The sequence below is a fragment of the Aotus nancymaae genome, unplaced genomic scaffold, assembly GCF_030222135.1.
Source record: "Aotus nancymaae isolate 86718 unplaced genomic scaffold, 86718_ANA_hifiasm-v0.15.2.pri h1tg000021l, whole genome shotgun sequence".
Classification (NCBI taxonomy): domain Eukaryota; kingdom Metazoa; phylum Chordata; class Mammalia; order Primates; family Aotidae; genus Aotus; species Aotus nancymaae.
The window spans coordinates 20,003,476-20,025,591 of record NW_026988433.1 but is presented as its reverse complement, the minus strand read 5'-3'; the positions used below and the strand labels follow the sequence as shown (position 1 = coordinate 20,025,591).

Here is a 22,116-nt window from a genome sequence, read left to right as displayed (position 1 = left end):
TTTTTGTAAAAGATAGCTTTATCTTTTTAAATTTTTTTTTAAAAAAACGAGGCCAGGCTCATACTTGTAATCCCTGAACTTTGAGAGGCCGAGGAGGGCAGATCTTCTGAAGCCGGAGTTCGAGAACAGCCTGGCCAAGATGGCGAAACCCCGTCTCTACTAAAAATACAAAAATCTAGCCAGGTGTGGTGGCAGGCACCTGTAATTCCAGCTACTCTGGAGGCTGAGGCAGGAGACTGTCTTGAACCCGGGAGGCGGAGATTGTAGTGACCTGAGATTGAGCCACTGCACTCCAGCCTGGGTGACAGAGCGAGACTCTGTCTCAAAAAAAAAAAAGAAAGAAAAAATGAGATCATATAACTTATCATAACTTCACATCAATTTGTGCAGAAAGATAGCATGTGCAATTTAATTTAAAAAATGCTCAAAGATAAAATGTACATTATTTTCGTTCTTTTAAATTTCTTAAATATTTATTTATTGAGACAGACTCTTGCTCTGTTGCCCAGGCTGGAGTGCAGTGGAGTGATCATAGCTCACTGCAACCTCAACCTCCTGGGCTCTAGCAGTCCTCCTGCCTCAGCTTCCCGAGTAGCCGGAACTACAGACACATGCCACTACCCTCGGCTAATCTTATTATTTTTTGTAGAGCTGGGGTTTCTCTATGTCACACAGGCTAGGCTGGAACTCCTGGACACAAGCAATCCTCCCACCAATGGCCAATGGCCATTTCCAATCCTCCCGGAGTACTGAGATTACAGGCATCAGCCACCACACCCCGCCCTCATTCTGTTTTTAAAACTTGCTCTAACAAAATCCTAAGGAGCATTTTAAGCAATGGGCATTACAAGGGACTACAGGTTTCGAAACATCATTGCTCTACATTAAGAAAATACATTTCTTTGAATGGAAAATAAATTATTTAAAATGGAAAATAAAATGACCAGAGCCAGGGAGGACAAGACGCCAGTGTTTGTTGCTTCCAGTTGAAGAACCCAAGGGTACTTTTTATACTACTCTGAGTACTTTTCCTTAGTACCACCCTCCCCCGACAGGGCTGTCTTGGGGATTAATTTACACACTATAGAGTGCTGTGCATAGCATCCAACTCACAGGAAAGCCCAAACTACTGGCCGGACGCAGTGGCTCGTGCCTGTAATCCCAGCACTTTGGGAGGCCAAGGCAGGTGGATCACTTGAAGTCAGAAGTTTGAGACCAGCGTGGCCAACACAGCAAAACCCTGCCTCTACTAAAAATACAAAAATCAGCCCGGTGTAGGGGCATGCACCTGTAATCCCAGCTACTCAGGAGGCTGAGGCAGGAGAACTGCTTGAACCTGGGAGGCAGAGGTTGCAGTAAGCCAAGATTGAGCCACTGCACTCCAGCCTGGGTGGCAGAGCAAGACTCCACGTGAAATAAATAAATAAATGCCCAAACTATCTCAGCTTCTCCCCTACCCTGTGCCCCCTTTCCCCAAGTCTAGACCATCCCTTCCAAGCTGGTTTCCACTGGGAGGTCCTGATGGTCTCCCTTTGTCTCCCTAACCAGGCTGGGGGCTCCCTGAGAAATAGACAGAGGAGCCCCATCACCAGGACAGGTGAATGACTCCACCTAGGGTCTGACTAGCAGTGTGTGCCCAGTTATTATTCTTTTGAACCATAGCCTGAGTACACACAACTGTGGCCCGATTAGTGAGGCCCTATCCCAGCCAACTAGGAAGAGGCTTGGTCAAACTTGGGGCACTGAGAAAGGCAATTTCTTGGCCGAGGGACCCCCCTTCTCTCCACTGCACCCCCATTTGATGGGGTGTTACAGGCCTCTCCAGGAGGGGCAGAGGCTGCTCCTCTCCTTGCAGCCCCTTCCCTCTCCCTCCCAGGGTGGATTCCGAGGCTGCAGCCACGCAGTGGAATGTTGTGTCGTTGGTTGCCAGGCAACCAGAGCCTGCTGGGCGGCTGCCTTCTGGGAGAGCTGAGAGCGGGCTTCCACACCATGCTCCACAGAACCCCCAGGCTCTCCTAGACTTGTGCAAAACTCCAGCTGGTGGAAACAAAGCTGGGGCAACTGCCAGGAGGATGGCGGTACCCTGGGAGGAATATTTCCGACCAGCCTTGCAAGAGAAACTGTCTACGTGAGTGGGACGTAGAGGCGGGGAGGGCTAGAAGGAGGGCAGGAACGGGTGGGCTGGCCCACCTCTTCTTCCTCACCTCTGGGGTCTGCCTTCCTTGGGCAGATCATACTGGAGGTTATTGTCCCCACTTCACAGAAGAGGAAACTGAGGCTCAGGGAGAAACTGAGACATCACCATGGTCTCAGGGTTTGTTCCTGATCCCCCACCCCTAGCTGACATCCGGCTGAGATTAAATCATTCAAACTGAGGTGGGAAGGAATTATTCTATGAAATCCTGCTCCCCAATCCACCCCTGAAACTGCATTTTAAGGAGGAACAGAGGAAGCTTGTTCTGTGTCTCCTTTGCTTTCAGCAGCGTGGCCTCAAGTCCCAACCCCGTCTCAGCATCTGTAAAATGGGGAGGGGAGTTTCTCCTGGGCTATGGCCAGGAAAGCCTTGCAAATTACACATTAGTCATTCCTTCTGCTCTCCCTTTCTCCCCGTGGCGCTGGACTCCAGAACCCCACCGCCTCCTGGGCCTCTCCCTGCAGAGACCTCGGGCATCTCGGGCTTGGCCATAGCAGGGAGCTGGCCTCCCCAACCTGACCTGCTCTCCCGCGCCTGCCCTCCCAGTAACATCCTTCCGGTTGCTGGGATCACCTCTGACCCCTTTCTCACCCCCATCCCCACTCCATCAGCTCTGCTCTTCCTCCCTCCACTACCGTCTTGCTCAGAACCACACTACCTCTGGATCCCCTGGCCCCACCACTGGTCTCCTGCAGCCAGAAGGACCCCTCCTCTGCCCAAACCCCTCCTCCACTCCCACTTCACTCAGAGTCAAGGCCAAAGTCCCTCCTCACCAGGGCCCACCTCAGTCGGATTCTCAGCACCTCCCTGCTCCTAATTCCCATCTCTTTCCTCCTCCCTCCCTCCTCTCCAGCCACCCTGGCCACACCAGGATCCTAGAATCTGTTTTCTGGAGATGTCCGGGTGGCTTGATCCCTCTTCTCTTCCAGGTCCTGCTCAGATGCCACCTCCTTCCTGTTGAAAGATCCCGTTAGTCTGTTTAATTTTTCATCTCAGTGGCTACCATGTCCTGGCATTCTTTATGATTATTATTATTTATTAGGTTGATTTTCTGTGGCTCCCAGCAGAATGCCAGCTTATGAGGGAATAGAGATTTTTATCTGTCCTGTTCCCAGCTGCACCCCTAGTGCCTAGAAGGGTGCCTGGCCCACAGTAGGTGCTCAGGACAATTTGCTGAATAAATAAAGAATTCAACTGGGCGCGGTGGCTCACACCTGTACTCCCAGCACTTTGGGAGGCCAAGGTGGGTGGATCACTTGAGGTCAGGAGTTCGAGACCAGCCTGGACAACATGGTGAAAACCCGTCTCTACTAAAAATACAAAAATTAGCCTGGCATGGTGGCGCACACCTGTAATCCCAGCTACCTGGAAGTCTGAGAATCGCTTGAACCTGGAAGGCGGAGGTTGCAGTGAGCCAAGATCGCGCCATTGCACTCCAGCCTGGATGACAGAGTGAGACTCCATCTCAAATAATAATAATAATAAATAAATAATTTAACCAGATGTGGTGGCTCACACCTGTAATCCCAATACTGGGAGGCTGAGGCAGGAGGATTGCTTGAGTCCACAAGTTCAAGACCAGCCTGGGCAATAAATCAAGACCTCATCTTTACAAAATAAAAATTAGCCGGGTGTGGTGGCACACGCCTGCAGTCCTAGCTACTCAGGAGATAAGATGGGAGGATTGCTTGAGCCCAGAAGTGAGCTATCACACCACTGCACTCCAGCCTGGGTGACAAAGCAAGACCCGAAAAACAAATCTAAACAACAACAAAATTAACCAGCCAGTGGGTGGCTAATGGGGCACTCCAGACACAGTGGTGAGATGTGGGGCCCTGACACGTGCTTCCTTCACCCCCACCTCCTCCTTGAGTCTCTTCAGAAAGCTGCCAGAGCAGGCTGAGCATTACTTCCCACCAATGCTACGTCTCCTGGAGAAGAGGCAAGAGCTGGTGGATGCAGACCAGGCCCTGCAGGCCCAGAAGCAGGTGAGCCCCACTCCTGTAACCAGCAAGCGGATGGGAAATGATGGAGCCAAGTTATTAGTTACAAGGTCTGAGACAAGTCGTTTCACCACTCCAAGCCTTGGTTTCCTCATCTGTCAAATGGGGACCAAATGAGACCAGTTGTCGGTGCAGATAAATTTGTGTGCATTGAGTACTGACTATGTGCTGGGTACTACATTGAGACCTGCAGGTCTCGCCATGGTTCCTGCCCTTGTGGGGCTCACAGTCTAGAGAGAAAAGCAGATGAGTGTTCGGGGTGGTGACTGCTACAGGGGAGAAGCACTGGGCAGGAGCTGTGGGAGCCCAGAAGAAGCCCCTGCCTCCCCATGGGGGTGGTCATGGAGGGCTTTCTGGAGGAAGTGATGTCTTGGGGATTGCTGAAGGGCAAGTCGGCTTATCCAGCAAAGGGGAATAGGATGAGGAAGGAAAAACAGCCAGAGGAAGACCATACACAAAGACTGGAAGGCAAGAACAAAACACAGGTAGTTGAGTGGCTGGAAGACAGAGTATGGGAGGAGAGAGGGTACGATGAGGCCTGAGGGAAGGGCAGGGACACTGGCATTCGGGGGCTGGAGGAGGGTGTTTGGGCTTCATCTCTGGGTGATGGGAGCCGTGGATGGGCTGAGCTGGGAGCAGCCACAGATCAGGGACAACAGGTGGAAGGGGTGAGGTGTGAACCTGAGAGCATGGGAGGACCCAGATCCCCAAACCCACACAGACACCCCACTCCTCACCCCCAGGTGTTCCACACCAAGATGGCAGCCCTGAAACAGCGCTGGGAACAGCTGGAACAGAAGGAGCGGGAGCTAAAGGGGTCGTTCATCAGCTTTGACAAGTTTTTCCAGGTAGGTGGAGGCTGCTGGGGGCGGGGAGGCGGGGCCTATGGGTCGCAGCTCACACCCACATAGGGGCCCGGCAGGTAACAAAAAAAAGAAGTGGGTTTAGTCATGCAAAAGGGAACGGCGGGAAACACACACGCACTGCCTGAAGCTGCCGAGTTAAAAAAAAAAAAAAAAATGCAGGGGCGTGGAGTGAAGAGCCAACTTCTTTGCCGGGCCTGCTGGCCGCCGAAGTTTTGCGTGCGAAAGTCAGGGCAGGGCGGAGGTGGCTAACTCCCTGCCAGCTCCCGAATCCTGAAGGTCGCCTGCTCCCCACCTTACTCCTCAGGACTCCGAGGCCCGGCGCAATCGCGCGCTGCGGAGGGCGGCGGAGGAGCGGAACCAGGCGGGCCGCCGGGAGGCGGAGGCGCTGCGGCTGCGGGCCCAGCTCGAGGAGCTACGGCGGGAGCACGCGCGGCTGCAGCGCAGACTGCAGCGCCTGGAGCCCTGCGCGCGCCTGCTGGAACAAGCGCTGGAGCTGATGCCCGGGGTGAGCGCGGGGCAGGAGGCTGGGAGCTCCGCACCACCGCGCAGCGCTGCGTGGCTCAGGGACGGCTTCGGACGGGCGAACTACTGGAGCGCTAACTGCATGCCAGGAACTATCACTTATGGAGCGTTCACTGTGTGCCAGGGATACTCTTTGGTTTTTGTGGTTGTTAGATTTTTTTCGGGAGCGGGTTGAGACTGTGTCTCGCTCTGTTAATGGCGCGATTGCGGCTCACTGCACCCTGACTTCCTGGGCTGAAGGGATCCTCCTGCATCTGCCTCCCAAGTAACTGGAACCGCAGGCGCATGCCACCACTCCTGGCTATTTTTTTAATTATTGTTTTTAATAAAGAGAGGTCTCACTATGTTGCCCAGGCTGGTTTCGAACTCCTCGGCTCAAGCAGTCCTCCTGCCTGGACTCCCAAAGTGCTGGGATTACAGGCGTGAGTCACCGCCCACGTTTTGTTCTTGAATCCTCCCCAAAGTCCAGTGAAGGGAGTCCTGTTATTGTCAACTGTTAATCCCATTTTACAGATAGGAAAACCGAAGATTCAGAAAGCTAACTCTGGCCGGGTGCAGTGGCTCACGCCTGTAATCCCAAACTTTGGGAGGCCAAGGCGGGAGGATTGCTTGAGGCCAGGAGTTTGAGACCAGCCTGGAAAACGGAAAACGTAGAGAAACCCCCGCCCCCGAGTCTCTACAAAAACTTAACCAGGTTTGGTGGCCTGCGGCTATAGGCTATAATCCCAGCTACTCTGGAGCGGAAGTGGGAAGATTGCTTGAGTCCAGGAGTTGGAGATGACAGCGAGCTATGATCGCGCCACTGCACTCCAGTCCAGGTGACAGAGCGAGACCTTGTCTCTAACAAATGGAGGTTGACATTTACCAACTGCCGAGTCACTTTCCAGAAAGATTATTCCAATAATAAAAAGCGCCAGGGGCCAGGTGGGATGGAGAGGGTAGTGGACCGCAGGCCCATGTGAGTCCTTTCCCCGCCCCCACTCTAGTTCCAAGATGTCCCGGAGCTGGTGGCGCGCTTCGACGGCCTGGCGGAGACACAGGCAGCGCTGAGGCTCAGTGAGCACGAGCGGCTCGCCGACCAGGAGGAGGTACGGGCGCGGCTGCAGCGGCTGCGGGACGCCTGGCCGGACGAGCTGCTCGCACAGGGCCAACGGCGGGCGCAGTTGCAGGAGCGCCTGGAGGCTGCCCGGGAGCGCACGCTGCAGTGGGTACGGCCCGCCCCAAGTAGGGGGCGCTCGGGACCCCAGGCTTCCACCGCCGGGCAGGAAGGAGCGCCAGGGCTGATGAGGACCGATGGGGCAATACTTACCCAGAGGCTCCGCTGGGCTAAGGAGGGGATCTCAGGCATCATCTTTTGGGCATGAGGCCCCGCCCTATCCGCCGGCACCAGGCTCCCGCACCCCTCTCCCGAGAGCATCTGACTGTGCCTGACTGGCTAAAGTGGATGGGAAGAATGCTGGGCGCGGTGGCTCACGCCTGTAAACCCAGCACTTTGGGGGTGGCTCACGCCTGTCATCCCAACACTTTGGGAGGCAAAGGCGGGCAGATCACCTCAGGTCAGGAGTTTGAGACCAGCCTGGCCAACATGGTGAAACCTCGTCTCTACTAAAAATACAAAAATTAGTCAGGCGTGGTGGCGTGCACCTGTAGTCCCATCTACTCAGGAGACTGAGGCAGGAGAATGGCTAGGCCCCGGGAGGCGGATGTTGCAGTGAACTGACATCACACCACTGGACTCCAGTCTGGGCAACAGAGTGAGACTCCGTCTCAAAAAAAAAAAATGGATAGGACAAGGGGGCAGCCTGCCTCGGGCCAGCCACTTGCCTTAATTGGAAGCGGGGTGGGTGTTCTCCAGGAATCCAAGTGGATTCAGATTCAGAACACAGCAGCGGAGAAGACTCTGCTCCTGGGGCGCAGCAGGATGGCCGTGCTCAACCTGTTCCAGCTAGTGTGCCAGCATCAGGGGCAGCCACCTGCCCTGGACATTGAGGACACAGAGGGACAGCTAGAGCAGGTAAGGCCCCCTTTTTATGGCACCTCCAGCCCCCAAGCTATCCCTCTTTGGAAAAATCAGGTACCTAAAACCCCACAGTTAGGGACTCCTTTTCTGGGTTAAGCGTGGCCCTCTAAGAGGTCAGAGTCTTTGCCCCGGCCGTGGGCTGGATCGCCAAGCAGGCACCCAGCCTAGGATGGATTCCTGGGTGCATCTTTGCTCTGACAGTGATTGGCTGTGTGGCCAGAAGAAAGCCATGCCCTTCTCTGAGTGTCAGTGCGCTTCCTCTACCAGGACGGCCAGGGTTTGTACTGACTCCCTCTTTTCTCCCAGGATCCAACAGCTCACACATGTGGCAACACCTGAAAAAACCAGGAGGTCCAGACTCACTCATAAATCTCTGGCCTTCTGGCTCCCTCCTCCCTGTGCAGAGAAGCCTCAGCTTCCCCAGAGAGGGTGAGAGTGGGGTGAGGCTGAGTTGTGCAGTACAGAATGACATAGGTTTTTTTTGTTTTTGAGACGGAGTCTAGCTCTGTCACCCAGGCTGGAGTGCAGTGACACAATCTCGGCTCATGGCAACCTCTGCCTCCCAGGTTCAAGCGATTCTCCTGCCTCAGCCTCTTGAGTAGTTGGGATTACAGGCACACACCACGACATCCGGCTAATTTTGTATTTTTAGTAGAGATGGGGTTTCACCATGTTGGCCAGGCCGGTCTCGAACTCCCGACCTCAAGTGATCCTCCCGCCTCAGCTTCCCAAAGTGCTAGGATTACAGGCATAAGCCATCGCACCCGGCATGACATAGGTTTACAAAAGAGGGAGATTTCAGACTTCAAACACTTCTGTTTTGTTTCTAGTGAGTATACCCAGAGCATGGCCCAGCCGCTTTGAGAAGTGGAGGCAAAGTAAAGGGAAGCACCCCACCTTTTCCCCCACATCCCCACTCCTGTTCTGCCCAATGGCCAGGATTCCAACCAAATGCCAAGACCTGGGTCCTTGGGAATCTGCTTCACCCCTCCCAGCTGGTTGGATACATTGATGCCACTGTTCTTCCCAGCCTGGCTGGTTACCTGGCTACCTTGTGGCACAAGAGACTAGCAAAAACACAGGCTCCATGTAATCAGGCAAAAGTCAGTCCCTTTTCTTTTTTCTTTTTTTTTTTTTTGCGACAGAGTCTCGCTCTGTCACCTAGGCTGGAGTGCAGTGGCGCAATTTCGGCTTACAGCAACCTCCACCTCCCAGGTTCAAGTGTTCCCCTGCCTCAGCCTCCTGAGTAGCTGGGATTTTACAGGCGCACACCTCCACACCCATCTAATTTTTTCTATTTTTAGTAGAGACAGGGTTTCACTGTGTTAGCCAGGATGGTCGCTATCTCCTGACCTCGTGATCCGCTCACCTCGGCCTCCCAAAATGCTGGGATTACAGGTGTGAGCCACTGCGCCCGGCCAGTCCCTTTTCTTTTAGTCCAACTGAAGTAGCTGGACGTTAAGAAGGAACAAAATCAGTAACTGGTTGTAATTAATTAGTTGTAAACAACACTGCACTAGGACCAGACCATCTCTTTTCAAAATCAACTCTGCCCCTGTCAAGGAGAAAGGCTCCCTGGAGGGATGCTGTGCTTTTTCCCACCTCCTCTAACACTCCCCAGCCTCTAGGCCGGGACTCACACTGTTCTTCGGCTGCCGGAATTCAGTAACAGCTTCATTTGTCCTTTGCATTTTCATTATTTTTCAAGTACCCCCTAGTTATGACAAGGGGTAACTATTTCTTTCCGTTTTTGGTGGAGAAACAGTTTCCTTCTGTTGATAGGGTGATGAATATGAGGAGGAACCCACAGATAACTGTACGTTCACCCTCAAGTTCTAGTTTTCACAATGGATCCGTGGCATTTATTAAGTTGATATCCATAAAGAATTAAAACAAAATAAAGGAGGGCCACCCATGGAGAAGATGAGAGTAAGTCACAAACCACTGAATACGACTGATCCAATCAAAAGAAAATAAAGCTGACTGATGTAAATGAAAATACAAATTGGATGGTGCAGGTGACAGCAGCTAGGAAGCTGAGGTGTCTGCTCATGGGGCAATTGGGAAGGCTGGCCTGAGGCTTTTAAAACCCAGAACGGTTTAGGATCTGTCACTGCCTCTGGGAACCACCATCATTGCTGTTCTTTCAGTGAGGGGGTCTCCAATCCCCACCCTACCTTTCAGCCTCCCCACATGTTGAGGGGTAGGGGCTGGACACGGGCTCTTGGGCTGGAATGTGACTTCGCGTTGGGGTCCCCCAGGTGAAGCTGTTCATGCAAGACCTCTCCGCCATGCTGGCAGACCTGGGTCAGACTGAGCCTGCAGCCCCTGCCTCCTAGCCCTGACCCAGGTGAGCAGCGGGAGAGGGGACCCCCGAGAGACCCCAGGATAGGAGGGCCCTGCATTTCTGATGGGGTGTGAGAGTAGCTCTTCCTGAATCCGTTTCCTCATTGGGAAGATGGGAGTGCTGTGGGCCTGCCATGAGAGGCACATAACAAGCACTCAATAAATGCAGGTCCACACAGCAAGCACTCAATAAATGCAGGCCCTGATGAGGAGGTGATGGGAAGGTCAAGGGGCTGTGTGTGGGGCAATCACCTCTAAAATGAGACCAGACCAGGCCCTCCCTCCCAGGGTGGTTGGGGCATGAAAAAAGCTCTTTGTCAGGTCTCAGAACAGGGTCCATGCTAGATAAGAGCTCACCAAGGCCTCTCCACTATGGACTCTGCCAGCTGAGGGGCCCAGCCTGAGAATCCAGCAGCTGGGGCTGCCCTTGACCTTCTCAGAACCTTCAATGGGGTGGGAGGTGAGAGGGCAGGCCAGGTTCTGACCTCCCGGTGTGGAGGGCCTGCGTTAACCTCTTCATAGCCAGAGGGGAGCAGCATGCCCTTGCCCCCAGGCTGTGCATCCTGTTCCCCTCCCGAAGCCCACTCCAGCTGCAAGGAAGCAGGTGGGAGGAAGGGGGACCAACTCCCACCTCTGGCACCTGGCTTGTGCTCTGAGCCTCACTTTCCTCATTGCTAAATGGACATAGCCGCAGAACCCCACCTTGGGAGACCCTGGATATGCTCTCAACTCCTCTGCCATGCTAGTTGGGATTCTAGTACCCGGGTCTCTCCATTCCAACTCCCCAAGGAGACCACACTCTGGCTCACCAGCAGTGCTCAATAAAGATTTATTACATTAAAAATGCCATCACCAAACCCTGAGGTACTCAGGGCTCTGACCGGTGCAGCCATGACCTCTGAAGCCAGAACACATGGAAGCAGCAGCAGCTGAGTTGCCAACTCAGGTCTTGGCCTGCCTGGCTTTGCTGGCGAACTCCTACACACCTTTCAAGGCCCTGCTCAAATGTCTCTGTCTTAGGCTGACGCAGCTGCTGCCCTTCTGTGGCCATACAGCGCTCCTTTTCACAGATGATGGCTCCTGCAGGGAGTGCCCCCAGTGCCTGGCACAAGGCCAGGCACGCAGTGGTACACAGGAACGTCTGCTGATGTCCACCCTAAGGCCGACCAAGGAACCACGGGGCTCGGTCCTAGTCCTCACATCCTCTTCCGCATCTTGCCCTTCTTGGAGCGGGCACCCCGGCCAAAGGCACCCTGCTGCAGCTCCTGGGCACGGCGGCGGTTGCGAGCGGAGAGCTGCTTGAGGCCACCGCGCTGCAGGAAGCGCAGCTTCTGGGCCCGGCGCCGCTGCTTCAGGATCTGCTGCTTGGTCTTGAGTTCCGGGCGGACGCGGCCTGCAGGGGTGCCTGGGGCACGGGGCTGGGATGCACCTGCCGGGACAGGGATTCAGGGAGCTCAGGTGGTGGGATCACTCCCAAGATCCCCTCCTCCCAGAAGCTTGCAGACTCCTCCCCTGGCCCCACTCCTGTTCTGTGCTTATTGCTGTGGCCCAGTGGCTAATAAAGCTTTAGGGAGCCCCACGGAGTGGTCAATAGCACGGGGCCAGAACCGCGGGGTTCAAATCCCAGCTGTGACCTCTTAGACCTTGGGCATGTCAGTTAACGGCTCCATGCCTCAGTTTCCCCAACTGTGAATGATAAATCACAGCATCTCCCTCATGGGTGAAGAGTAAATGGTATAAAGTGCTCAGAACAAGGCCTGGCCCACAGTGAGAGCCTTCTGGGCATGACTCTTACTACTGAGAATTCTCCAATCCAGGTGTGTCTGTTTCCACAGCACACCTAATACACGCTGGGCTCTGAGGCCCCCATAGTAACCAAGACAGACCTCAGCCTCTGTCTCCATGGACAGCATGCTCTAGGCTTATTAGATGAAAAAAGAGTGTAGATGAACCTTCCTTTAGGCAGGAGAGGAATCAGAGGTGGCCAGAGAGGGAAAGGGACTTGTCTGAGGTCACACAGCAAAGCAGCAGCAGTGGAGGTCAGCAGCCCTGCCCCAGCCCGACAGTTGGGCCCCAGGTAGTCCATTTTTCTAGTTCTCCGAGAGGCCAGCACCACCCTCCCTGGCTCCCACTAAGCCCTGTGTCCTCCTCCTCCTCCCCATTCATAATAGCAGCCTCTCCAGGGCTCCTGGAGGGATGACCACTGGGGTGGTCCCAGCTGTGTCCATTGGAGCCAGGGTGCCTCGCAGGACTCATCACCTCCAATGAGGACACAGTGCAGGGAAGAACAGCTGCTTTCTCCCAAAGCCCACAGGTCGCCCCCGCCTCTCCAGGCCCTGCCCGCCCACTGTGTGGCACTGCTTGCAGCAGAAGCTGCTGTTTCACCCAGGTAAAAACAGGCTGAGAAGTGAGGTGTGGGTGGTCCCCACCCAGCCACGCTGACAAGGAGACATTCCCACAGATGGGAGAGCTGGTGGGGGAGGAGCCACAGAGAAGAGGCCCAGGCGAATGCATGCAGGTTCAGAGACACCCAGAGGAGGCGGTGACCAGCTCCGGGGAGTGGAGCGACACAAGCAGGGGCTAAGGCAATCTGAGAGACCCAGGACATGGTCCCAAACTCCCCTCTCCCCAGGGAAGGCCGCAGGTGGGAGCCTTGGGCAGCTGGGTGACCCAGGTTCGGTCACAGCCTCCATAAAGCACCTGTTTCCTGGCCTGTAAAGTGGGTATTCGCAGTCATCTTGCCTCCCAGGTCATCTGTGGCCTGTCCACACCCAGCAAGTGGGAGCCCCTCCCTGACAGCAGCCCTTAAGCACAGGCTCTGGCAGACAGCCGGCTTCAAATCCACCTTAGCCTGTTCCTGGCTGAGGGACCCAGGCCAGATCAAAGAGGTCAAAGTCCTCAGATGACCAAACGTACCACTTGCCAACCCACATTTCAAGAAAGCACCTTCCTCGACATCTTCCATCATCGCCTCCTCCCGGAACCAAAGCTGCCTCTGACTGCATCTTTGGTGACATGAACTTCCCCACAACACTGCTAAAAAGAACTTCCCGAGGATGCCACAGGGAATCAATTCATGCTCACTTTGTCAGGTCGAACCACATGCAAACGCTCTGTTTGCAGGTGAAAAAGGCCCACATAGCAGCATTCGCATAGGTGCCACCTCCCGAGTTCTCTAGGTTTCTGACAACGGGGTGAATTAGGTGAACGGGGCATCTAACAGAAATTACCCCCACGGCTTCATCTGCGAAGTGGAAGGGGTTGGGGACAATGTGCCTGAGGGGCATGGTGCTTTCCAGGGCCTGCGAGACGGTGCTCGTGACCATCAGAGGCCGGGACAGCAGAAAGGGGGAATATCTGGGGGCGGGGGGGTTATGGAGGGACGCAGGGTTTTGGCAGCGTACCCCAACACACCCAGCTCTGGGGCTCTGCAATAACCCCTGCACCTGTGCCTCAGTGTTACCGTAATCCGACCACACCTGCCCTGCCTACCTGTGTACCCATACTCCCCACGTTGGCTCTCTCACCTTGGCCACGGCCTCGCTTCCCACTTCTTCGCTCTGGGCCTCGCCGGTCAGATCCCCCTTCCTCTTCCGAGTCACGATCATCAATTTTCTGTTTCTGCTTCCACTTCTGATAGCTGGGAAGCCTTGTTAAGAAAGCTACGTGAAGCCCCTGGGACGGGAGCAGGCTCCACCCCACACCGCCTCAGCAGAGATGCTGCTGCTGAAGCTACTCGGCCCCGCCCCCAGCACACAGGTCCCACTTATTGGAGATGCTGCTGAAGCCGCTCGGCCCCGCCCCCAGCGCACAGGTCCCACTTACTGAAGATGCTGCTGCTGAAGCTGCTCAGCCCCGCCCCTAGCACACAGGTCCCATTTATTGGAGATGCTGCTGCTGAAGCTACTCGGTCCTGCCCCTAGCACACAGGTCCCATTTATCGGAGATGCTGCTGCTGAAGCTACTCGGCCCCGCCCCCAGCACACAGGTCTCTTATTGGAGATGATGCTGCCGAAGCCGCTCAGCCCCTTACCCTCCTCTTCACCGCCCCCGCCCCCAGGTCCCACTTAATTGGAGCCGCTGCTGCTGAAGCGGCTCGGCCCCGCCCCTCTGGATACAGGTCTCTCTTGTAGGAGCTGCTGATGTAGCGGCCGCTCTCTGTCTTAATCTTCTTCTTGTCTTCCTGTCCTGACTGTCCCACAAATCGCTTCTTCTTACGGTCCCTGCAGGAGAGGGAGTTGGGAGGGCTGCCGTGGAGGGAGACACCTGGAGTGCCGGCGCCTGCTCCCCGACCTTCTCATCGGGTTGTTGGAGCATTAAAGGAAAGCAGTGCAGCCATGTCTGGCATGCAGTTGGTGCTCAATAAAGGCTCCTTCCCTATCCCTCCTCACCTCTCCCTGGCAGTCCAGGTCTCAAAAGGGAGTGTGGCGGTCAGAGGACTGGCGCCAGCACTTGGGCCTGGCTCAGGGACAAGAGCCCCATGGAGGCTTTAATCACCTGCCCCTTCCCGGCTGTGACCCTGGGTTGAGACGCGTCCATTCTCTAGACACTAGCGTCCTCCTGAACAAATGGGTCCTGAGCCCTGTCTAGAAAGACTTGCCAGCAAAAAGGACAGACGGGATATCAAGATCTCTGTGGTGTGCAATCAAATCAAGGGGACAGGACAGCCAGAGACCATCACACCTGCTGTGAGTGGTCACATAGGGGACAGCCAGGTCATAATCCCAGCTGTGCAAGATCAGATGAGAGTGAGGACATCAGGGAGCTCTCCCTGCCTGGCAGCATGGAGGGAGGGCTCACTCCTCACTCACCCCGGGCACAGAGGGAGGGGCAGCGGCTCACTCGCTCACTCACCCTGGGCAAGGAGAGAGGGGAGGCTCACTTGATCACTCACCTGGGGCATGGAGGGGCAGCTCACCTGCTCACTCACCCTGGGCATGGAGGTGTGCTCACTCACTCACTCACCTGGGGCATGGAGGGAGGGGCAGCTCACCTGCTCACTCACCTGGGGCATGGAGGGAGGGGCAGCTCACCTGCTCACTCACCCTGGGCATGGAGGGGTGCTCACTCCATCACTCACCACTTGAGCTGCTGGCGGCCCCTTGTGAGATTCTGGGCTTCATCTCCCATCAGGTCCAGGACAGCACCAGCCGCCTGCTGCTCGAAGGCTCCCCCTTCCCCGCTGACGCTCAGGCTGCAGAGGGAGAGTGGGAGACACGATCGGGGTGATGGGACCCAGTGGACCTGCCTGCCCCACCCAGGACCCAGCCAGCCACTCACCCCCGCTCACTATCGAAGTCCTTGGGCCGGTAGGGGATGTAGAATTCCTGGGCCCGCTGCCGGGCCGCCTCCCTCTGCCTCTTGGCTCCCCTGTCGGGTCCCGACCTCGGCCGCTTCCGGCCCAAGACCTCTGAGAAGACATCCTGGCAGAGTGTGGACAGAGTCATGCTGCAGCCCCCTGGGGAGCCCCCCGGCCTCCCCACCCACCAGCCCGGCCATAGTGAGGGGCCAGTGGTTTCCCAGGGACTTGAAAAGCTTTGCTTTGCCATTTCTTAGCTGGGTGACAGTGTCTCCTGTGGGACCCTCAGTTTCCTCATCTGCACACAGAGCACAACCCCTGCCTCAGGGACTGGCAGAGGCAGGACAGCTGCGTGAGGAGGAGAGTGCTGGTGGGGGAGACCCAGCTCCCCATTCCCACTCTGTACCCCAGGCCATGCGACAGCCGGCCCTGCCCCTCTCTGCACCTGGCCTGCTCTGAACAACATGGACCCAACCGCTCTTCTTGGCTACCGAAACCTCTGTCCAAACAAAACATGAGAGAGGGACATCCTGGGGGACACGCAGGCCCAGGACCCACCCACCAGGTGAACGGGACACATCATGGTCCTCCCTCTGAGTGGAAATCTGCACATCTCGCTGCAGAAGTCCTGATGTATTTGGTGGCTGGTGACACCCCAGACCCCACTGAGAGTGTCACGTCGTACATAGCTCCTCAGGGTAAAGATCTGGCCCCAGAGTTTTAAACGAGGGATGGTGGACAAGAACCATGCCCTGACCCTGCAGGTGCGAAGCTGACTGCCTCCACCCTCCCTCCATGGCTCAAAGCCCCGAGGACAGCCCCATGGGCTGCTGGGACTTAGCCACCCCTATCCCGTACCCCAAGTCCAGGGTCCCCAGGGTGGGGCCTGTACCTCCACACTCTCTCCCGCCTCCTCCTCCTCAGGCTGCTTCTCCTGCAGTGCTGGGCGTCTCAGGGCCAGGCCTACAGGGCCCTCCTGATGCTCCTGCCGCCCCTGCCGTCCCTGCTGGAAGCGGGCGATGGCTTTGCAGTCCTTCTGCCGCTTGGCGCGCATCACCTGGCTGCACAGGTCTCGGTTGGAGGCGTTGATCTCAAAGATGGTCTGTGGAGGGGATACCCAGTCCTTTGCCCACCAGCCTCCCACCCCTAACCCCACCCTTACCACTTGGTGGGCTCCCTATAGGCGTTCTTCCCCACTGTCCAAGGTGGGTACTCTAATTATCCACACGTTATAATTAGACAGACAGACCCAGGCCAGGCACGGTGGATCACTTGAGGTCAGGAGTTTGAGACCAGCCTGGCCAACATGGTGAAATCCCATCTCTACTAAAAATACAAAAATTAGCCATGTGTGGTGGCAGTGGCCTGTAGTCCCAGCTACTCAGGAGGCTAAGGCAGGAGAATCACTTGAACCCAGAAGGCAGATGTTGCAGTGATCCAAGATTGCACCACTACACCCCAGCCTGGGCAACAGAACAAGACTCTATCTCAAAAACGAAACAAAACAAAAACAAAAACACAAAGAGAGACCCGGGCTAGGCACCGTGGCTCACACTTATAATCCCAGCACTTTGGGAGGCTAAGGCAGGAGGATTGCCTGAGCCCAGGAGTTACAGACCAGCCTAAGCAACATGGCGTGACCTCATCTCTACAAAAAATACAAAAATTAGCCAGGTGTAGTAGCATGCACCGGTAGTCCCAGCTACTCAGGAGGCTGAGCAGGAGGATCACTTGAGCCTAGCAGGTCAAGGCTGCAGTGAGCCATGACTGCACCACTGCACTCCAGCCTGGGTGATAAGCAAGACCCTGTTTCAGAAACAAAAAAAGACCTAGAGAGAGTGAGTAACCAGCCCATGGTCACACACTAGGAAAAACCATAGTTTGTCAACCTAAGTCCATTTGACTTCAAAGCCAGTGCTCTTAACCATGATTTTCTCTCCAGCTCCTCTTCTGATGCTAGCTGGCTGGCAGGCTTACTCACTCCTAAGTCTTCCTGGCTTTTGTGCACCCCCTTCCGTATGCACAAGATGGGGTGCCTAATGGGAGTCAAGAGTTGGGAAGGAGGGAAGGAAGCTCAGGAAAGCCAGCTCTTCAGGCCTCTAACAGACAGGGGGCATGCCACTTCCCCCATGAGCCATCTGTAAGTGCTAAGCAATGGCTGCCCCATGGGACCTGCTGTGGGCCAACAGGGATGGTTCCAGAACAAGGGGCATCTCAAGGGAGGCTGTTAGAGCCAAGGCTGCAGGTTAAGGAGCTATAAGCTCAGATGAAAATCCCTGCTGGAGGCCTGCTGGGGGTCAGGAAGGCAATCTGCATCCTGGCACCACCATTGTCACTGTTGTGACCCCAGGCCATGACCACCCGTCTCTGCGCTTCACTGAGCCAGGACTCAGAGCATGATCTCCACCTGGGCGCACTCACCGCCCGGGAGCGGTAGTTCTTGATGCTGTCCACCAGCCTGAGCCGCTGCAGCTCCTCCTCCTCGAAGCGCGAACCTGGTGGGGAAGCAGCGAGCTATGAGGCTGTGGGTTGGGTCAGCAGGCCCACCCGCCACTCCCTGCCCTGCAGAAGGACTCACTGAACAGGGGGTGCAGGCCCAGCCCTGCAAGGTCCAGCTCCTTGGCCCTCTTGATGGACTCGGGCGAGGGTGCCGGCCGCGAGCGCACGTACTGCTGCTGGGCGTTGTCGGCTACGCGGGCCAGGCCCCGTAGCTCCAGCGATGCCTCCAGGGTGCTCCGCAGGCCGCCGTCCTCCTCGTCCACCACGCTCTGCGGCACCCGGCCCAGCATGCCGTCCACACCGGCCACACCTGCACCCCATACAGCACCTTGTCAGGGGTCTTCCCATCCAGCCCACCTGTCCACTGCCTGACCACCACTCCCAGGCCTCACTCTGGTCCCTGAATCACAGGTTAAGTAGCTACAATATAATCACTGCCAAGAACACCAGCACTTATGCAGGAGCTAGAGAGCCAGACACTTGAATACACCGATAGGGGTCAACAAACCGCAGCGGGCCGGCCAGCTACCTGCTTCTGTCAACAGCTCTGTGGAAGCACAGCTGCACTACTCACTTATGCACGGTCTCTGGCTATTCCTGCACTACAGGGCCAGGGTTGAGGAGCCACCCTGGATCACACGGCCCACAGGGCCTAAAATATGTACTACTCGGCTCTAAAAAAAACTCTGTTGGCCGGGCACAGTGGCTCATGCTTGTAATCTGAGAGCTTTGGGAGGCTGAGGCAGGAGGATCACGTGAAGCCAGGAATTGGAGACCAGCCTGAGTAATGTAGTGAGACTCCATCTCTATAAAAAACTCTAAAACTAGCTGGGCAAGGTGAAGTGCACCTGTAGTCTCTCAGCTACTCAGGGGGTGATGTGGGAGGATCTCTTGAGACTGGGAGCTCCAGGCTGCAGTGAGCCGTGATAGCACCACCGCACTCCAGCCTGGGCGACAGAACAAGACTTTGTCTCTCTTTAAAAAAAAAAAAAAAAAGACAGGCCGGGCGCGGTGGCTCAAGCCTGTAATCCCAGCACTTTGGGAGGCTGAGGCGGGTGGATCACGAGGTCAAGAGATCAAGACCATCCTGGTCAACATGGTGAAACCCCGTCTCTACTAATACAAAAAATTAGCTGGGCATGGTGGCGCGTGCCTGTAATCCCAGCTACTCAGGAGGCTGAGGCAGGAGAATTGCCTGAACCCAGGAGGCGGAGGTTGTGGTGAGCCGAGATGGTGCCATTGCACTCCAGCCTGGGTAACAAGAGTGAAACTCCATCTCAAAAAAGACAAAAACAAAACAACCAACGGCAACTTTGCTGACTCCAGCATTAACATTCGACGTCCACAGATGAGAAAACAGGCGTAGTGAGGCTCCCTTACTACCAGGACTGCCAAGTGAGTCAGTGGCAGGGACAGGATTCAATCTAGGCAGAGTCCACGGTAGCAACAGCGACACTTGTAATAAGTAACAGCAACAGGAGGGGCTGGGGATGCCGGCTGTGCTGAGTCCAGCGTCACCACCTCCTTCACCTCACACCAAACCTACGAGGAAAGTACCTGTTTTCTTTTTTTTGTCATGTTCTAACTTTTTACTGAAAAAAACGCAACAGTAAGCCAGGCATGGTGGCTCACACCTGTAATCCCCGCACTTTGAAAGGCAAGGAGGGAAGACTGCTTGAACACAGGAGTTCAAGACCAGCCTGGGCAACACAGTGGGACCCCATCTCTACAAAAAACAGAAAAATCAGCCAGGCATGGTGGCACCTGCCTGTATTCCCAGCTCCTCAAGAGGCTGAGGTGTGAGAATTGCTTGAGCCTATGAGGTCAAGGGTGCAGTGAGCTGTGATCACGCCAGTATACTCCAGCCTGGGTGACAGTGAGCCCTTGTCGCAAAAAACAAAACAAAAACAATGAAAGAAAAACACAAAAGCCAGGGGAAGAGTGTGATGGACCTCGTGGGCCCACCACCCACTGTCAGTTACCAACATTTGGCCAATCTTGCAAGAAAGGCACTGATGAGCCCATTTTAGAGATGAGGAAACTGAGGCTCCTGGAGGTTTAGAGATTTGTCCAGGGGCACATGGTGAGGGTCAGGGTCAAAAACCAAGCCCCACCCTGGGTCAGGAGCCTGCCCTCTTCCCATCTCTCCAGATTAAGCAGGTGCTGAGCTCTGCTGAGCCCCGGCTAGCTCTGGAGCAAATGCAGGATGTCTCTCCCTGTCTGTCCAGGCTGGGGGTGGTTCCCGCCTGGACATTGGTGGAGGCTCCTCCCCTCCCTGACAGGGCTGCATGCTGCCTCTGGCCCTGAGCAGGTCCTGGGTGCAAGGTCCGTTTCCTCCTGCTCCTGCCTGACACCAGGTGGGACCTGGGGCTGCGACAGGCCTGGCACCTGGAAGGGGCTATGCTCGCACCTCCCTCACGTGGCCCCTGCACTCTCAATCTCAGCTTCGCCCCCAGGAAAATGCTTCAAAACGCCCTTTAGGCACCCCTTCCAATTCACCCGAGTGATGTCCGACTGAGGCCTCCACCTCCAGTGAAGGCACAGATCCCCCCAGCCCCCCACAGCCCCTTCCTGTGCCCTTGCATCTGACCCCAGACTTTCTGCTGCAGTGTCTGCTTTCCAGCTGCCTCCAGGCATGGGCTGGGACACTGCGGGGCCACAAGGTCACCTGCAGGAACCACGGCCTGGACAGAGATCCCCACAAGCAGCCAAGAGTGAAGGGCCGAGACAGAGGGCCCGGGGCTCTGAGGGCGCACTCTCTGCTGACCATGGCTGCGCTGTCCTGAGGAGGCCGCCTCAGCTCTCTGAGCTTGGGTCTCGAGGCTCTGGGAGAGGCTGAATCTCAGCTCCCCACCTCCCTGCTGTGTGCACGTGGGTAGGCGTGTCAGAGCCGTTCCCTCATCTGTGAAGCAGAGGTGACGAGTCCTCCCTCAAGCACAGATGGACAAATGAGCCAAGATGTGCCATGGGCCCGGGAACCAGCAGGCCCACAGGTGGAGACCCACAGGTGGAGGCCCACAGGTGGAGGCCATGGTGATTGCTGTTGTCTGTCCCATGCATTCCCACCCTAGGGTGTATAAAGAAATGTCCTGTGGGCGGTCAGGCATGGTGGCTCACGCCTGTAATCCCAATACTTTGGGAGGCCAAGGGGGGCAGATCACCTGAGGTCAGGAGTTTGAGACCAGCCTGACCAACATGGAGAAACACTGTCTCTACTAAATATACAAAATTAGCTGGGAGTGGTGTCCCAGCTACTCGGAAGGCTGAGGCAAGAGAATCACTTGAACCCTGGAGGTGGAGGTTGTGGTGAGCTGAGATCACACCATTGCACTCAAGTCTGGGTAACAGAGCAAAACTCCATCACACACAAAAAAGAAATGTCCTGTGGGCTTGGTCTGAATGAGCCTCAGCCTCTCCCTGACCATGCTCCCCTGAAAACTCGGTCAAGTACACGGTCACACACTAGATGCCTGCAGGGCCTGGGCTGACGCTGACAGGCCACACTGACAGGAAGGGGAGGCAGGCAGGGGCTGCAGGGAACCAGGGAGGCTGTCTAATGGGGGCACCATGGCTGAGCACCCAGATCCAACTGTTTCCCAGCAGACACCAGAAATCTGGATTGCTGTGGGAAATCCTGAGTTTAAAATAGAGGGATTGGCCAGGCACCAGTGGCTTGTTTGAGCCTAGGAGTTGGAGGCTGCAGCAAGCCATGATCGCGCCACTGCATTTCAGCCTGGGCAAGAGTAAGACCCCATCTCTTTAAAAAAATAAAAGGAATCAGCCAGGCGCGGTGGCTAAAGCCTGTAGTCTAGCACTGTGGGAGGCGGGTGAATCACTTGAGGTCAGGAGTTCGAAACCAGCCTGGCCAAGATGGTGAAACCCTGTTTCTACTATAAATACAAAAAATATTTAGCCAGGTGTGGTGGCGGGCACCTGTAATCCCAGCTACTCAAGAGGCTGAGACAGGAGAATGTCTTGAAGGTGGGAGGCAGAGGTTGCAGTGAGTCGAGATCACACCACTGCACCCCAGCCTGGGTGACAGAGCCAGACTCCGTCTCAAAAAACAAAACAAAATAAAAATAAAAAAAATAAAAGGAATCATCCTGGGGTCAAACCCAGCCCCACCTCCTCCCACAGCCAAAACAGGGCCCCATGAACTCCATGGGGACCTCTAGCCCCACCCCAGCCTCCACTCACCTGAGGGCTCCTCGAGGGGACGGGCGAGGGTGAGGGAGCGGCCCAGGAACAGATGCAGATCCAGCAGGTAGGGGATTTCGTCAGGGGCCACCAAGGAATAGGCCGTGCCACTTCGGCCCGCTCGGGCCACACGGCCTGCAGCAAGGAGATGCAAGCTTAATCAAGCAAAG

At 55.8% G+C, this 22,116-nt stretch overlaps 2 protein-coding genes across 3 annotated transcripts in view; one reads left to right on the top strand and one right to left on the bottom strand.

Moving 5' to 3' along the window:
* The first annotated feature begins 1,936 nt into the window (after positions 1-1,936).
* Positions 1,937-11,530, top strand: CFAP73 (cilia and flagella associated protein 73). The gene is made up of 8 exons (XM_012469026.2): positions 1,937-2,128; positions 4,077-4,182; positions 4,941-5,045; positions 5,368-5,568; positions 6,572-6,793; positions 7,441-7,599; positions 9,867-9,955; positions 10,972-11,530. The coding sequence occupies exons 1-7, from the start codon at positions 2,073-2,075 to the stop codon at positions 9,942-9,944; spliced, it is 927 nt and encodes a 308-aa protein (XP_012324449.2). The 5' UTR covers positions 1,937-2,072; the 3' UTR covers positions 9,945-9,955; positions 10,972-11,530.
* Positions 10,764-22,116, bottom strand: part of DDX54 (DEAD-box helicase 54) — a 27,909-nt gene continuing 16,556 nt past the window's right edge. For both annotated transcript variants that reach the window (XM_064379788.1, XM_064379789.1), the window contains 9 exons: positions 21,947-22,081; positions 17,829-18,059; positions 17,672-17,745; positions 16,143-16,352; positions 15,232-15,374; positions 15,032-15,145; positions 14,070-14,174; positions 13,479-13,591; positions 10,764-11,380 (listed from right to left, as the gene is read on the bottom strand). In XM_064379788.1, coding sequence (XP_064235858.1) covers positions 11,148-11,380; positions 13,479-13,591; positions 14,070-14,174; positions 15,032-15,145; positions 15,232-15,374; positions 16,143-16,352; positions 17,672-17,745; positions 17,829-18,059; positions 21,947-22,081 — 1,358 coding nt within the window. In that variant the 3' untranslated portion in view covers positions 10,764-11,147. The remainder of the gene's footprint in view (positions 11,381-13,478; positions 13,592-14,069; positions 14,175-15,031; positions 15,146-15,231; positions 15,375-16,142; positions 16,353-17,671; positions 17,746-17,828; positions 18,060-21,946; positions 22,082-22,116) is intronic.

Coding starts and splice junctions, on each gene's coding strand:
- CFAP73 (XM_012469026.2), top strand. CDS start 2,073: ATGGCGGTACCCTGGGAGGAATATTTCCGACCAGCCTTGCAAGAGAAA. Junction 5,569..6,571: donor CGCTGGAGCTGATGCCCGGG/GTGAGCGCGGGG, acceptor CCCCCACTCTAG/TTCCAAGATGTCCCGGAGCT. Junction 7,600..9,866: donor CAGAGGGACAGCTAGAGCAG/GTAAGGCCCCCT, acceptor GGGGTCCCCCAG/GTGAAGCTGTTCATGCAAGA.